This window comes from Meriones unguiculatus, chromosome 21 (assembly GCF_030254825.1).
Source record: "Meriones unguiculatus strain TT.TT164.6M chromosome 21, Bangor_MerUng_6.1, whole genome shotgun sequence".
Lineage (NCBI taxonomy): Eukaryota > Metazoa > Chordata > Mammalia > Rodentia > Muridae > Meriones > Meriones unguiculatus.
Window position 1 is genome coordinate 24,751,605 of NC_083368.1, and position 17,248 is coordinate 24,768,852.

Here is a 17,248-nt window from a genome sequence, read left to right on the forward strand (position 1 = left end):
CAGTGGCTCCTGTTCCCTGCAGACTGAAGCCAGGAGTCCAGTCACATCTTTCTTATTTTTAAGTTAATTCTACCAGGTATTTGTCAAGGCAACAAAATGCTTAAGCAGCACAAAGGATGTGTTATGTTTAAATAATCAAATACCAATAAATATGCAAATAATGCATAGTACTTTTGAAAGGAAAGGCAGTGATTTGATAGATTTTCCTTTAAGCCCATCTCACGTAGCCCAGGTTAGCCTTCAAAGCACTATGTAGCAAAAGGTGACCTTAAAGTTATGGTCTTCTTGCCTTGACCTCTCAAGTGAAGAGGTCATAAGAGGCAGTTTTCCTGGTAGTACCCTTCAGACACCTCAGATGGAAACAAAAGGAACCATTAGAAGACTAGCAAGGATTTGGGTGAGATGTGAAAACCTAAGTTGGGTGAACAGAAAAAGAAAGGGGAAGACTTTAAGAACACTTAAGCGGTGGACCCTGTGAGGATTTAACAGTTACTGAATGCACAGTCTACTAGAAATGCAACTGAAAAACAAAGCAACCGAACCTGATACAAACTACAGGAGGACAGGGTCTGACTTTTGTTTTTCTTTCTGGTGGCAGTGAGGTTCAAATGCAGGGCCGCATCACTGCCAGGCAACTGAGGTCCCACTGACACGCCTTCCGGCTTAAAAGAGAAAGAGTTTACAGGCCAATAGTGAGTCCTCACCTCTATTTGGTAGTAACACCCACAAACTAATATGTAAAATGTTTTCCACATAATAAATTTACATATTCCACATTAAAAAATAAAAATTGTCTTTACATTAGCAAATACTTATTCTTTGTTGGGTTGTTTTGAGACATATTGTGCAGTAGGCAAGCCTGCTACAAACTCACTAGGTACCTTAAACTCGTAACTTCTAAGCCATCTCCCCAGCCCCTTGGTCTTGAGTTTTTGATCCCTCTGCCTCTACCTTTCAAGTCCCGAGATTAGAGATGTGTGACATCATGCCCATTTAAAGAACTATTCTTAAAAATTATGCAGTTGCCCTTCTTCATGTAACAATATTGTGTATTTCTGCTACCATGCCTCAATGCTATTATTTATGTCATGGTCATAATTCAGCTTAGATTGGATTCTAGATAATGTTCTTGCTAAATGAGAAATTAATCACTCACCAGCCAATACATATGTAAATTTTAAAACCAGATTTTTAAGTAATCCATTGTAGTTTATTCAATGATTTTAATCTTAAACACAATTATTTTCTTGAAATGTATGTAAATACTTTAGTAAAGATAACAAAATATAAAAATATCACTCAGAGACTGCCAATCCATGCCCCCAAAGTCACAGGGAAAACACATTCACATTCAGATCTCCAAAATACCCTTAAGCCAACAGCTCATGTCCACTTCATCAACTAAATTGAGCAAATGGATCTAACTTTTAGTTCAGCCACTTAACTATTAATTAAAAGGAAATGAACTCAATCTACCGGACAATTGAAAATTTTTTTCAAAAAATTGAAAAAAGACATTTGCCATGAAGTACATTATGGAAAATTGTTCCTGTTCATTCAGTTGTAGCAGCAGCTGAACTAACTTTGAGCTACCTACCCACTGATTAAAGCACTTAGCCGTCAAAATAAGCATGCCTCTGCCTCACTCAACACAGGCATGAAACATAAAGACAGAGTCCTTTTAGTACCCTAAGCCTCTCAATGGATTTAAACTGCTCAGCTTCCAATAGGCTTGATTCTCTATTACTCAGCAATGAAAAATAAGGAAATCATGAAATTTGCAGGTAAATGGTGGGAACTAGAAAGGATCATCCTGAGTGAGCTAACCCAGAAGCAGAAAGACACACACGGAATACACTCACTCATATAGACATATAATATAGGATAAACCTACTAAAATCTGTACATCTAAAGAAACTGATTAAGAGAGAGGGCCCTGACTAAAATGCTTAATCCCCATCCTGAAAGGCAAAAAGGAAGGACATCAGAAGAAGAAGAAAACAGGAAACAAGCTAGAAATCTGCCACAGAGGGCCTCTGAAAGGCTCTGCCCTGCAGACTATCAAAGCAGACACTGAGACTTATGGCCAACTGTTGGGCAGAGTGCATGGAATCTTATGTAAGAAGTGGGAAATAGTAAGATCTGGAGAGGATAGGAATTCCACAAGGAGAGCAACAGAACCAGAAAATTTGAACACAGGGGTCTTCCCAGAGACTCATACTCCAACCAAGTATCATGCATGGAGATAACCTAGAACCCCTGCACAGATGTAGCCCATGGCAGTTTAGTGTCCAAGTGGGTTCCATAGTAATGGGAAGAGAGACTGCCTCTGACATAATCTGATTGGCCTGATCTTTGATCACCTCTCCCTGAGGAGCAAAGGGGGAGCAGCCTTACAAGGCCACAGAAGATGACAATGCAGCCACTCCTGATGAGATCAGAAGGAAGGAGAGGAGGACCTCCCCTATCAGTGGACTTGGGGAGGGGCATGTGTGAAGAAGGGGGAGGGCAGGTGGGTTCGGGAGGGAAGGTGGGAGGGGCCTATGGGGGGATGCAAAGTGAATAAAGTGTAATTAATAAAATTAAAGAGGGAAAGAGTTTACAGTTCAAGGTATCATGGCAGGAAAACAAGGTAGCAGGAGCTTGAAGCAACAGATCATGTGCTCAGCCAGAAGAGAGCAAGGAATGCATGCATGCTAGTGATCAGCTTGTTTTCTTCACTTTATACAACTCAAGGTCTTTTGCCCAGGCAGTTCCATTCACAGTTAGGACAATCATTGCTCGTTAATTAACACAATCACTACAATCCCCCACAGACGTGTCCAGGGGGACGATCTTCCCAGGTGAGTCAGATTCTACCAAAATGACAGTTTAAGCCAACAATCACATTCTTTTCAACTCTTTTTTTCCCCCCCTCAGGTATTTCTTCACTCTAAATTCTGCCCCTCCCGTAGACACGCGGATAGGCCGTGTGCATTTTTCCAGGCAGTCACTGCAGTCTGTTTCACAATCCAGGCATCTTCACTTCTGCAGCTGCAGCAATGCTCTCCAAGGCTACAGTCCCCCAAACATTTCATTGTCATCACAACTCTTCCTTGGTATCACGCACAACATTTCTCCGTGCAATTCTTAAAACATTTAGTTACGGTTATGGCACAATTATGAGTCATCTACACGGCACAGCTGTGCACACCTGAGCGCTTCCCTCATGGCACAAGCTAGCGTTGTCCTGCATGGACCAGGCACTCACTCAGGCCAGTATCCGTGTTGACTTAACCACCCAAAGCCTCCATATATTTGTCACGGTGTCTTACGCAGAATGTACTTGCTCGTATCTAACAATGACCAGTGTTGGGAATTTAGAAAAGATAGTGTGGGTATTGGTACAATAAGAGGTAAACACATTTTTAGAGTAAACTATTCACTTTTAAACAACTGTTGTTATGTTCTGACCGAGAATCTTCAAATGGTTTTATCTCTCTATCCATCTCTCTCTCTCTCTCTATCTATCTATCTATTTATCTATTTTTACTGCTTGATAGCTACATTTAAATAATCCAGTTGGATGAAACAAACACTGTTAAAGGAAGGCCTCGTGCTCAGTAGTGTATGGCCAACACAAGACAGATTCACAGTGGCATCTTCGTCTCGGGTTTATTTTTTCCAACCTTACAGGTCTTTTCTATATATTGTGGCTTCTGGTTTTGTGTTTTTATGGGATTCCTGTGTGTGTGTGAATGTGCGTGTCTCTGCATCTACACTTTGCTCCTGCTCTTTCTTTGACTTTTTTTTTCTTCTGTTTGGTTTGTCCTATGATACTTTGATTTTGTTTTATCTTATGTTATGCCTTAGATGTGTGTTTGATTTCTAATGAGAGAAGGAAGGAGCGTGGTTCTGCATGGAAGGGGAGTGGGAGGAACTAGGAGGAGTTGGGGAGGGGAGCCATAATCAGAATATACTTTCTCAAAATAAACCCGTTTTCAATAAAAGAAAAATACAGAATTGAAGAGAAAGAGAGGACATTAAGTAAGTTCTATACATAGAACTTTTGTGTAGTCCAATCTACTTAACAGATGCATATTACTTAACACATCTGTTTTTTCCTATTTAAGAGAGAAAACAGTTGGAGAAAGTGATTTTTTAATGTATTTTTGTTTATCTTGAAAAAAGATAGAGAACTCAAATCCTTGTTCCTAGACTTTTATCTGCTTGTTAGAGGGAGTAACTTTTGTCTTACACTTTTTTTATTTTGGGTTTTGTTAAATGTTTTGTTTTTCACCTGGGATAGATAAATACACTATCCACAGTTAGGAGTGTACATAAAATATATATCTATAGAAAAGAGATGTTAAAAGGCCAGAAGAAAAAAGATTCCCGTGCTATTCAGAGGTTTACATTATGTCTGCCTAAATTTGCAGTAAGATAATTGTTTTATATCTTGTCCTACACCCCCTCTCCCCTCGTAGCATTAACACATGGTGTGCTGTGTGCTTTTATGTATAACAATCACAGAAGTCCTTGGTATCAAAATACCTCAGCATCTTTACAGGAGTTTTTTTGCTTTGTAAATAACGGCATTTTATATAGAAATAAAAATTCTATAGGTAAAATCATGTGTAAATGAGGACCCCGAACATATGACAAAGTTTGATATATTTGTATAATTGATGAATATATATATATATATGTATGTGTGTGTGTGTGTGTATAATGCTATGTCACATCTTCATAGATGAACTTTCTTTATAATGGACTCAGGTGCTCAATAAAACCTTAAATGAGCAGTGCTAAATATTCAAGATGGAGTAGAATACGGTATGAATGTGCTATTTTTTAATGAACTGACAGTTTTTCTGGTACCTAATGATTAATCTTAACTCCTTAAGAAAGGGGTAAAAACACTGTCTGGAAACCAGGACCTTTGTCTAAAACCAAATTAGGTTGGCTTTGTTTTGTTTGTTTCTCTTTTTCCATTGAACTGGCTGTTTATGTTGCCTTACAACGGAAGGAAGCAAAGGCGGTTCTCTGAGCTTCACAGAGCAAACAATGTGAGTTCTGGTCCTTTGAACATCTTAGGCACAGCAATGGTGACTTCATATTTCTGTGCATACATACTCTCTCATGCTGGACTGGTGTTGCTTTCCATTTTCTGAGAAGAAATACACTTAATAATTTTCCCCCTATTCCATATAAGCCACCCAATTTGATTGTTTCTATGTATTTAATATTATTGTGGATTTCTTCTCATATAAGCTATCTTTTATGTGTCTGCTGTAGCTTCGTTTCATAGAACTGTAGAAATTAGAAATTTGCTTATTTTGCAGGCCAGTCTTACCTAAGACCAACAACACTTGGCTAAAGTTCTGCTAGCCCCAAAGGGGACATAACTATAAATGACCACACAGCATTACAGATTCCCTGTTCTCACCTCAGCCCCCGACCCTCTGTTCTATAGCTAATCTGAGACTCCCTGGTGATCAGGGTCAGTTCACCAAAGCAAAGACAGACTGACTCACAAGTTAAAATAAAAAGAAGCAGTCCCTGACTGGCTCCTTCTTGGAACGCAAGCATGTTTTGTGTGGGACTGAGAGGAAGCAAGCAGTGTGGGACAAGCAGTGTCTCCCCTGACAGTCCCCGCTGCTAACATTTGCACAGAATCGATGTACTTATACGCATTAAGGTTAAGAGAAAGGTGACATTAAGAAGCTAAAATTATACATGAACTGGGCTTCTTTTCAATACTTGAATTCTAGAAGAGTGAGGAAATTAAAAGTCACTGATTTCTATTCATATGTATATGTAATATTCACATATTCGTTTATATAGTTGCATGTTGAAACACAGTTCAAGAATGGAGTCGTGCGAGGGCAATTCTGAGTGCCTGTGAGAAAACTGCAAGAAAACAGAACAAGAGTCTCGTGACCTCCGTTTTGTCAAAACGGAGTCGTTCTTGGAATGTGTTTCTGTATTCCTCCCGAGTGTGGTGGAGAGGAGCAAGCCTACTCTAGCTGTCGATATTCATGAGCCTGTGTGGAAAGCATGTTTTTGCTGCATGTGGCTTGTCCTTGCGATTAAACATTTTATTCAGGCGACTCTTCTTGTCTCTCAGAGTGTAAATTGTCTGACACTCTGGATAAAGTTGTATGTTGTGTGAGACTTTATGCCTCCCAATTTTGGGTCCTGCTCTTCTAGGTTCACCCCCCCAGCCAACTAGAGCACTACACAACTGTATACTTTCTATTTTAAGTAAATAGAGTACTTTCTATTTTTCTGGTGGGACATAAATGCCTAGCTGAGTGTGATTTCCATTTAACTTGTATACTACGTAATCAGGGTAATGGATTTGGAAGTAATGATGAGACTGTGTGTGCATGTGTATGTGTGGTGTGCGGTGTGTGAGTGTGCGTGTGTAACAGGACCAAGGAGTGAATGGGACTTTGGGGAGCATGGCAACAGGTAGAAAATATACAGATTTTGAATTAGTCAAAGAAATCTTATGGGGAAACCATGGAAACATGGCATCTTCTAATACCATGTGGAAACTATCATTTGATCCCAGACTTTACCAAGTGAGATGTTGGAAGACAGAGCAACCCCTTCACATCTCCCACAGCAGGTCAGAATTGAATGAGGTCCACTCACATCCTCTAGTGCTCTCATGACACCATTCCTTAATCACTCTTTTTTTTCTCTTAATAGAATGATATTTGTTGTCACTTAGTGACACTTAAGTGATCAGTTCACTTAGCGTTTCATGTATATTGTGATTTGGTATCCTTTAATATAATACCAATATATGTTATTTATTTTAGAGACAATTTGTAGAATTAAATGAGGTAACACATTAAAAATGTGCTTTGAATGGTTTAAAATATTTAGAAGGATGAAAATGATTGAAAAAGTTTATTTATTATTTTTATTTGTTTTTTTTTTCCAGTTTTTTTGAGACAGGTTTCTCTGTGTAGCCTTGACTGTTCTGGACTCACTTTGTAGACCAGGCTGTCCTCAAACTCAGAGCAATCCACCTGCCTTTGCCTCCCTGAGTGCTAGGATTAAAGGCATGTGACACCACGCATGGCTGGGAAGGACAATTTATAAAGCATAATTGATATTAGACCTTAATCAAAAAATAACTTAATAAATTAGTAAATGCTATAATGAAAGAAACATATAGTCATCAAATGATGAATTAAAAATTACCAATAAACATATAAAAATATCTAACATCTTTAGCCATCAGGGAATTGTAACAAAAAACTACATTGAATTTCCTATCACCACAGTCAGAATGAGTGCCATTGAGCAAACAAACTACAGCTAAAGTTGGGCAGGACACAGGACAGTAGGAAATGCTTATACATTGTTGTTGATGATATAAATCAGCTAAGCAACTATGAAAGCAGTATGGGGATTCTAGAAAACTGAAAGTAGAACTAGCACATAATCCAGGTATAGGACCTACGAAGAGGTCTAAGTCAGCATATCACAGAGTCCATGTTTATAGAAGTACTAATCAAAATAGTCAAGTTAAATAATTTCCCTGGGTACCTAACATAAGGTTAATACATGAATAAATATGGTATTCACAAAAAAAAATGGCATTGTATTCAGCCACAAAGAAGAATTAACTCAGGTCTCTTGCTAGAAAATATACGCAACTGAAAATTGTCACATTGGACACCTAAACACAACCTAAACAGACACCTAACACAAATATTATATTTTCTTTCATTAGTGAATTATAACGTTTTAGAGATACACATGCACATATACACACACGCCATTAAAGCAGCTGAAGAGAAACTGTGGGAAGGAAGGTGAGTGTCAAAGGGAAAGGGTTAGGGAAGGGGAGAGGAGAGGAATGGCGATAGAATGCCAAGAATGGTCAACCTCCATGACATACACTTAAAAAATACCTTCCCTTCACTTCAAACGTTTTTTCAATAATTTAAAGACAACACCAAATGCAAAACATTAAATGTATGCTTTCTTGTGGGAGTACGTGTGTCTCTGACTCTTTTGTCTGCTCTTGGACCATTTTCCTCCTTATGGGTTGCCTTGTTTAACCTTGACACAAAAGTTTGTGCCTTGTCGTGTTGTAACTTGTTCCGCTGTGTTCATGGATATCCCTGAGAAGCTCTTTTCTGAAGGGAAGTGAAGGAGGAGTGGATCTGAGGGTGGGGGAGGTGGAGTGTGTGTCAGGTGAACTGCAAGGAGTGGAGGGAGGGGAAACTCTGGTCAGGATGTACTATATTGAGTTATTTAAAATTTATTATCATAGGCATTGATTATGCCATATTTTTGATCCTGTGTGATATACAATGTGTTTAAATTTCATTCAGTCTTACTCGTCAATTCTTGTTATTATTTCCTGGGCTTTTGGAGTCCTTTTCACCAGAAGTCTTTACCTAGGCCTATACCTTAACATTGTCTTACAGTTACAGAGTTTCTGGTCCCATATTGAGGCCTTTGATGAACTTTGATTCTGGTTTTGTGCAAGGTGCGAGAGATTTAGCTTCATTTTTTTTCCTATGCAAATAATATTTTCCAGCTCCATTTTGTTGAAGACTTTTGTACCAATGTATGTTTTTGGATCTCTGTAAGATTTCATCTGGCTGTCAATGCATGGGCTGAATCCTGTGTCCTCTATTTTTATTCCATTTATCTTTTTTTTTTTTTTCATCTTTTCCTTATCGTCCTCGTGATCCTCTTTAAAGCTTCAGTAACCCAAAGTACTGAATATTTAAATAAAATTGAGGAAACTGGACAAGCAGTTACTAAACATGAAGTTATTCTTACATATTAGATCGTGATTTACCATCTGCTGCTTTTGTCATTTATACCTAGGTGAGTTTACAGTGTAACATGTAGATTCTAGCATAATTCAGTGTCAGTGTCACTTACCCTCTGTGTCTGTTGTTCCCATTCCTGGCTGCTTCACAGGATCCTGTCCATTCTGTCCCATCTTTCCTCTGTTTAAAAAAAAATGGCATCTTTAGTTATGAGCCTCTTAATACAAATGGGAGTAAGCTTGAAGCAATAAAATGACATTATGTATTCAGAGTCAACTGTAGATAATTTGTATGGCAAATATGCCAAGTAGTTAATTATGCTATACCACATTAATTTTAGAATGGGAACTTCATTAATATTCCTCATCAGTCTATACATAATATCACAGAAATCAACACATTTTATTTATAAACTCATTTATAAAAAATTGAACTCATAATTTTTTTAGATTTCTCCCGTTAAAAAAAATCTTTCAACATTCAGATAACTTTTTAAAATGCACACATTAACAGGAGACCACATGATTCATGTATATGTGTGCATGTCTATATATTAGCTAAGTCTAGTCAAACATATCCATATTTTTAAACATTTACCCTTGCTTTTAATTTTTAACTTAAGGAAGAGCTATATCTTTATAATAATGAAGTGTCATAGGTTCTTTAGTGAGAAGGTAAATACTGAATTAAATAACACATGTAAATAATATTGTGTCTTAAAAAGATATTTCTTAAGTGAAAACAAATGGTCAGTAGATATATGAAAAAAAAATTCAACATCACTAACCACCAGGTAACAAATCAGAACAGCAGTGAGATATTACATTACCCTAGAAGAAATGCTTTGACACATCAAACAAATTCTGGCAAGAGTATAGAGCAGACAAAAGTCATATATACTATTTCAGGAATTTCAACCACGATAGCCATTTTGGGACTATGGAAAGTATGGACTTTCATAAAAAAATTAAAGGTAAATTCTGTCAATGTGCCACGGGCAACGCAGAGACTCATAACTCCACGTAGTACTGAGATTAAGGACTTCTTAACCCTAAATTTCTGTTTAGTCTGTTTCACACACCTTAAGGGAGGTGAAAAGACTATATGAGTCAGAGGATGGAAAGAAATTCTATAAAATGCTATCTTCTGGATATGACATTGCTTTTTCTGTCATAAACACTATAAAAATATAACAACACACAAAAAATCCTCAAGTTAATACTGAAAGAAAAAAGACTTTGTCACCTGAGAAAGATAAAAAAAATCAAACTACTCTGTTGACCTCACAAGGCTACAAGAGAATATACGTACCAAAAAAAAAACCCCAGTATTTTTTTAGATATCTGTACTTCGATGTTTGTTGAAACATCTGGTTACAATAAATAAATATGAGTGTCAAACCCACTGTTAGGTCAGTAAATAACTCTGATGAATGTGGCCCATGTATGGATATAACCTAGAACCTCCACTCAGATGTAGCCTGTGGTAGCTCAGTAACCAATTGGTTTCCCAAAGCGAGGGGAACAAGGACTATTTCTAAGAGGAACTCAATGACTGGCTCTTTGGTCTCCCCACCCCCGAAGGGAGGAGCAGTCCTGTTAGGCCACAGAGGAGGGCTTTGCAGCCAGTCCTGAAGATACCTGATAAAACAGAATCAGATGAATGGGAAGGAGGTCCCCCCTATCAGTGGACTTGGAAAGGGGCACGGTGGAGATGAGGGAGGGAGGGAGGGACTGGGAGGGAATGAGGGATCGGGACACGGCTGGGATACAGAGTTAATAAAATGTAACTGATAATAATAATAATAAAAAAATAACTCTGATGAATGCATAAAAATATGCTAGGTGTACAGCAGAGGGCACTATTTACTTATAGAAAGAATGGAATCCTGTCACTTCCACTACTTAGAATGCAGTGAGTTAAGTGAAATAAGCTCTAAAGAAGGTAAATGACAAGGAAGACCCTAGGCAAGATGTTTAATCCTCATTCAGAAGGCAAACAGGATAGACATTGGAAGTAGGAGAAGACAAGGAACAGGACAGAAGCCGTCCACAGAGGGCCTCTGAAAGACTCTACCCACCAGAGTATTGAAGGAGATGCTGAGACTCACAGCCAAACTTAGGGCAGAGTGACGGAATCCTTATGGAAGAAGAAGGAGATAGAAAGAACTAAAGCATACAGGAACTCCACAAGGAGAAAAACAGAGCCAAAATATCTGGGCGGGGGTGGGGGTGGGGCTGCAGATACCGATACTACAACTAAGGACTATGCATCGAGAGGACCTAGACCCCCGGTTCAAAGGAAGCCCATTGGCTACTCAGTTTCCAAGTGGGTTTCCTAGTAAGGGGTACAGGGGCTTTCTTTGACATGAACTCAGTGGTGGACTCTTAGAACACCTCCCTCTGTTGGGTGCAGCTTGCTAGGCCGCAGAGGAAGATGATGCAGCCAGCCTTAATGAAACCTGATAAGCTAGGGTCAGATAGAAGGGGATGAGGACCTCCCCTATCAGGGGACTAGGGAAAGGGCATAGGGGGAGAAGAGGGAGGGTGGGTGGGACTAGAAGGAGACTAGGGATGGGGCTACAGTGAGGATACAAAGTGAATAAATTGTAGTGAATAAGTATATAAATAAAATAAAATTTAAAATAAATAAGCCAAGCACCAAAAGGTCAATGTAGTAGCATTTAGAATCTAGAAATACCCATTTCATGTATATGAGGCTGGGAGAGTAAGTGGGAGGGACATAGCGAAGGCTGGTTAATGGGATTTTAGTTACAAATAACTAACTTCTAAAATGATACTATACAGCAAACAGACTGTAACTAATAATAAAACATTCCAAAAAGTTATACAAGGGATTCTGTATGTCTTCACCACAAAGAAATGAGAAATGTTTGAGAAACTATGTTTATCGTGGCTTGGACATGACACACTCTTGTGACATTTGAAAAATATAATAAAAAAAAAACCCTACACCTTAATATTTTAATAACATAGACTTTTCATCCTATTTCATGAACCTTTTAGGTTCTTTCTGTATTTTCATGTGTGTTAAATGAACTGCTGTTACCTCACACTTTTTGTTCTTTGCCTTTGGTTTTGCTTCTCTTGCTATGTGGAAGCTAAGTGAAACGACTGATTCTTCTTTTAAAAGAGGGCCGTGGGACAGCCCTATGAAAGTTGAGCTTAGTGCCTGAGTAAATAAATATTTAATAAGTATATAGTATTAACAAATGGATTAGAAATTTTGAATTTTGAATCTGTCTCTAACTTTTAGTTTCTGACTCAAAGGTTTGATCAAGACAGCTAGATCAAGATTTGACAGTACTTTAAAAACTGTGGTATTGGAATGCTGGCTGGGTAACAGCCAAGAGGCTGTAGGTTGCTTCTTGCTGCCTCTGTCAGAGGAAAAGTTTCACCACATACAATAGGTTTTTGAGTTGCCTTTAAGCATACCTAGATTCTTTCATCACATGATGACAGAAAGCTCAAACCTGCTAAAAGGAAGCATGAATCAAAGAATGCCTCAATACTCAGTCTTCTAGATTGTAATTCTGATACAGAAATGTTTTCTGACAGTCCTTATTTCCACAAATGTTGTGATCTGCTGAATCCACTAAAATTGTAACTATAATAGTCTCATTTCTTTTCAAAAAATTGCTTTTAAAAATTCCTCTCCTCACTCCATTCCAGAAAAGAAGCTGAAATGTTTCTGTATGTAAAAAAACAAAACAAAACCAAAAACAAAACAGAACAACAAACAAGGAAACATGGCTGGGCCAGCAGCACTCGAGAGAGGCAGAGGCAGGAAGATCTCTATGAGTTCAGGGTCAGCTTAGTCTTCAAAGGAAGCTTCAGGTCAGCCTGAAGGCTACACAGAGAAACCCTTGAAAAACAACCAACCAAACGAAACATAATAAAACAAAAGCCAAAATAGAAACAGATGAAAATTTAAAAATTATTTATCTTCAAAGCCATTTTGCTGTTCCACTGTAGCAATTTTAGGTCAGAATTCTATTTAGTGATTATGTGCATGAGATTTCATGCATGGCAGATTATATGATTCTTAATATTTGTATGTATGCATGCGTGTATATATTCATGCATGCATATTGTACATGAACTATATGTGTATGTAGACTGTCTTCATATGAATTCATAGCCCTGTTTAAAAACATATAAAGGGGGCTGGAGAGATGGCTCAGATGTTAAGAGCACTGGTTGTTCTTTCCAGCTCATTTCCCAGCAACCACATGGTGGCTCATAACCATCTATAATGAGGTCTGGTACCTTCTCTGGCCTGCAGGTGTGAATACAGGCACAGTACTGTAGATATATTTTTAAAATTAAAAAAAAAGCAAAAAGCATTTAGATCTTCATTTTTATTTATTTAATTTTGTTGTACCAAAGACTGAGCCCAGGGTTGCGCATATACGAGGCACTTGCTCTACGCAGAGCTATATCACCTGTCCAGCCATGCACAGTGCTTGCGTTTGTCTAATTGTTTTCTTAAGATAAAATTAGCTGGGGTTAAATAAACTAGTGCAGCTCCTTCTGCTGCTGTTAGAGAAAAGAAAAGTGTAGGGCTTAGCTGCAGTGTATGTGCTTGGAGCATGAATCAAAATGCATCTTGTTACTATGTAAAACTCAGGAAGGAATGAGTATCACTTTAGTGTTTCCCAGATGGCAGAGTACTTAAATAATGACTTTCTTCATAGTACATGTATTATAAAAAAATGTTATGACTTTATTAGTTTTAATAATTAAAATTAGTCCGAGCCATCAATTTTATTTTTTAATGATGATACCTAAATTTTCTGCTTCCAGCTTAGCTTTAAAACATTCATCAAAATGTGTGGGCCATAAATCCATCTTGGAGAATGTGTGACATCTTGGTGCCCACTGTCACAGTGAAGCTAAATGATGTGCAGAGGAAATGTACCTGTGGGTTGTGTGAAACAGACAATCTTCCTGCATTCTCAGCAAACTGTCTTTAACTCAGAACACTCAGATAGCTTAGGCTGAATCTTAAATGCCCAAGTCAGTCACTGAATAGCTGGTGAACACTTGCTCTAGATCAAATAACAATTGTGTGAGACACAACGGGGCACTAGGAGAAGAAACAAATACTATTTCTTACTTTCATCATATAGTGATTTAAAAGGTGACTTTTCATGTCCATTGGGTGAAATGATTGTCTCCCACACAATTTTGAGAGGCTTTTGTTTAATCAGAAAAACATGAAATAAAAAAACAAAAAACAAAACAAAACAAAAAAACAAATTTGGAACATGGTAATCTTTTACCTCAGGCATTCAAACATTGAGGAAGTAAGATGCTTTTTCCTGTGTAAGTTTAACATTAGTGTTAAATTATATAGTCTGAAGAAGGTTACAGGCTGATGAGAAGATTCTTAGATTATTTTGTAGCAGTCTTTATAAATTCCTACCATAGTCACGGCCTAGGAAGAAATGTAATGAATTTCCTTAAATTCCTGTTATTTACTCCAGCAAAATTTTAAGAGGTGAAATATTATTGAGATCAGATTCTTTTTAGGAACGATTTCCAATAAACAGAACTGAGTAAATGTAACCACTTCTATTGAATCTGAATTTCAAAGATAAACTCACATAAGAAAAATCTCTCAGATGAACTAGTAATAGAATAAGAATTCCTTTAAGTTGGAAAAGTATAACTTGAAAGCTATTAAAATAACTGCATTATTCACTGTAAGAATCTGTTTTCCCTGTTATTTTTCTTTCTTAAGATGAAACAGTATCTAACTATTAGAATTACTGTGGGGATCAAAGAGAATATTTTCACAATATTTTGTATGAAAATAATAAATTCCACTTTGGGAGCAGTCTTCAAATTCCATTTCCAGGGAAGACCACACCACTGGAGAAAATGAACAGACTTCTGACTGTCCCTTTAGAGGTTCTCGGTCACAGCAATTCCACTGTGCCCTGCAGCACAAAAGCAGCAAGGGACAACAGGGAAATTCACAGGGATAGCTGTGTCCAACACAACTCAGTCATAGAAGGTCATCTTTATATTCTTTTCATGTGCCATGAAATATCTTCCTTTTAACTTTAGAAACCGCAAAGCCATGGTTCAAAGTCCTCATACTTTAGCCTATACATGCGGTGGCCTGGGCACAGATCTAAATGTAGCAATGTTTTCAAACCCACAGATTAGTTCATGGAAAGAAAAATGAAAGGTCTAGAAGTTCAGAGTATGAAACTGGAACAGACATAGTTTATCTAAATCCATTCTATCACAATCTGCTTTGTTTTGCATATGAGTTGTGAAATTTCTTTCTGCAGGTTTAATATACTATGAACGAACTAGGGTGTGTGACGGAGGCAGGGCTTAAGAATCTTCCATTCTAACTGTAAAGAGCTTTAGATCTGAAAAGTCTAAATTATTATCCAGATTTGTCAATGGTGACATGGATTCTTCAAATGTGAAATTTCTCCGGATTAAAAAAAAAAAAAATCAAACTGAGTGAGTGTGAAATACCAGTGTTGTGTCTGTTTAGTGTGTGATGAAGGCTCCAGTGTGCTTCTCTGAACTCTGGGCTGGCCTATCTCAGTTAGCATTCTAACAGCTTTTACTTTAAATGCAGGCGGTGCGGATGAAGTCATCATGCTGGTGATTTGCTTTCATCTTTAGAATTAATTGAAATAAACCAGTCGTCCCTGAACAACTGATTCTTACGTGGGCATCAGCAGTCCAGACACCCAGGGACAGTGATTCAGAACTGGATAATTACCTTGTTTTCCTCCTGTGGAATGTTAAGAGTGAATTACGCTGCTGTTAAAACTGTAGGTTTGTTTATAGAAAAGAACCACTTACATCCTCGGGATAGGAAGTAGATTAGTCTCCCCTGCCACACAGCTGCTTCCTTCACTGTCCATGCTATACCCACTGCCAACGCTGCTGCCCGAGGAGCCAGTGGACACGGCGCTCTCTGCAGGCCGGTGGTTTGCGGGCTTTGCTGCATGACGTGGGGAGAGCCAACACCACAGTCAACAAGGGAAGCTCACTTTTCTTTTTCTCCAAATGTAAACTCACATATGTGCATAATATTCATAGAAAGAACCGGCGGAAACAACAACAACAAAATACTCTTTCTTCCTCAACCCGCGTTTCCCTTTCATTTCTTTAGCCAGTAATGCACACTGTCATTACAAAATCCCTTCAGGTTTTTTTTTTTTCAGTTTTTTTTTTTTTAATTAAACATTTAAAAATAAACTGGGAGAAACACTCCCATTTTTAGCCTTAGATGTTAATCGTCAGTAACCAGAGAATCTCTTTAGAGGCGACATGCATGGCAGAATACTTTACACACGGCTCTACCAACTCTCATGGTCTTTTATTATTATTATTATTATTATTATTATTATTTAATCTAAAGGTGTTTCTTTCCCTTAGGTATCTTGAAATTGATATGGGGACTTGTTTCGGGGTTTCCGTGAGTTTCACTTTTGGATGGATGAGTCCACGCACCCCTAGGAACACACACATTTTCGTGCTGTATATTAAGCAGCAGGCGCGTAGCACTCTCTCCCACCTGACAGAGCTTAAGACTGAAGGGCATTTTGCGCGTGGGAGGTGTTGCCATGCGCAAAGAAGGAAGAAAAGAAAGACAGTGCCTGCTCACACTTAGGGAGGAAGAAGTTACTTAGCAACTTTTGAAGCTCCCGATGTGCGTCGCTTGGCGCCCTTGGGCTTCCCCGATCTATAGCCACTCTGTAGACCCCCTAAGCTTTTGTGTGTGGAAACAAGGTCAGTAATGATGACCTCTTTAAGACAGAGGTGAAGAGTGGTATAAAACAGGAGCCTAGCAGTATGTTACCTTTCCTTTTGTGACATTAACTGCCAAGCTCCCACTTCTTCTTTCTTGGGATTGACAGTCTGTGGCTGCTCAGTGAAGTTTTTGAGTTTACCCGGTCTTTGACAATGAATTTATCGGGGTCCTAAGTAGATGAGTAACAAGCTACCTGGACTATTTAGCATCTTTTTTTCCTCTATAAGCACATCCCTGTTCCATCAGTAGTCTCTTAGTTGAATGTGCTCATGCTACTGGGTGAAGGGTTAATTATTTTCTATTGTGACACCTATATGTTTCTTAAGGAAATGTGTTAACATGTGAGTCTTAGTCTGGAAAACTTGCAGTCTAGTACAATGAAAACTCAAAGAAATTGTATGGAAAACTCAGGATACAAGACCTGAGGATATCAGGTCTTGTAGAGTGCTTGGCCTTTCCTCGACACCTTCCTGTCTCCATCACAGCAATAAGATGTTCTTACAAACCACCAAGTGACTGTATATCTGTTCCAATGATGGTAGAATTCCTTCCCCAGAACATGAGATAAGGAAGAAATGTTTATACAAGTCAATTATTTATAAGCTGAAAACTGCCAAGTAAAAGAAGCTATGAGAGGCAGCACC

General features: G+C 38.3%; 1 protein-coding gene across 6 annotated transcripts in view; it reads right to left on the reverse strand.

Moving 5' to 3' along the window:
• Nucleotides 1-17,248, reverse strand: part of Pclo (piccolo presynaptic cytomatrix protein) — a 321,060-nt gene that overhangs the window by 20,082 nt on the left and 283,730 nt on the right. For all 6 annotated transcript variants that reach the window (XM_060373892.1, XM_060373895.1, XM_060373894.1 and 3 more), the window contains 2 exons: nucleotides 15,650-15,791; nucleotides 8,905-8,972 (listed from right to left, as the gene is read on the reverse strand). In XM_060373892.1, the coding sequence (XP_060229875.1) occupies nucleotides 8,905-8,972; nucleotides 15,650-15,791 (210 nt within the window). The remainder of the gene's footprint in view (nucleotides 1-8,904; nucleotides 8,973-15,649; nucleotides 15,792-17,248) is intronic.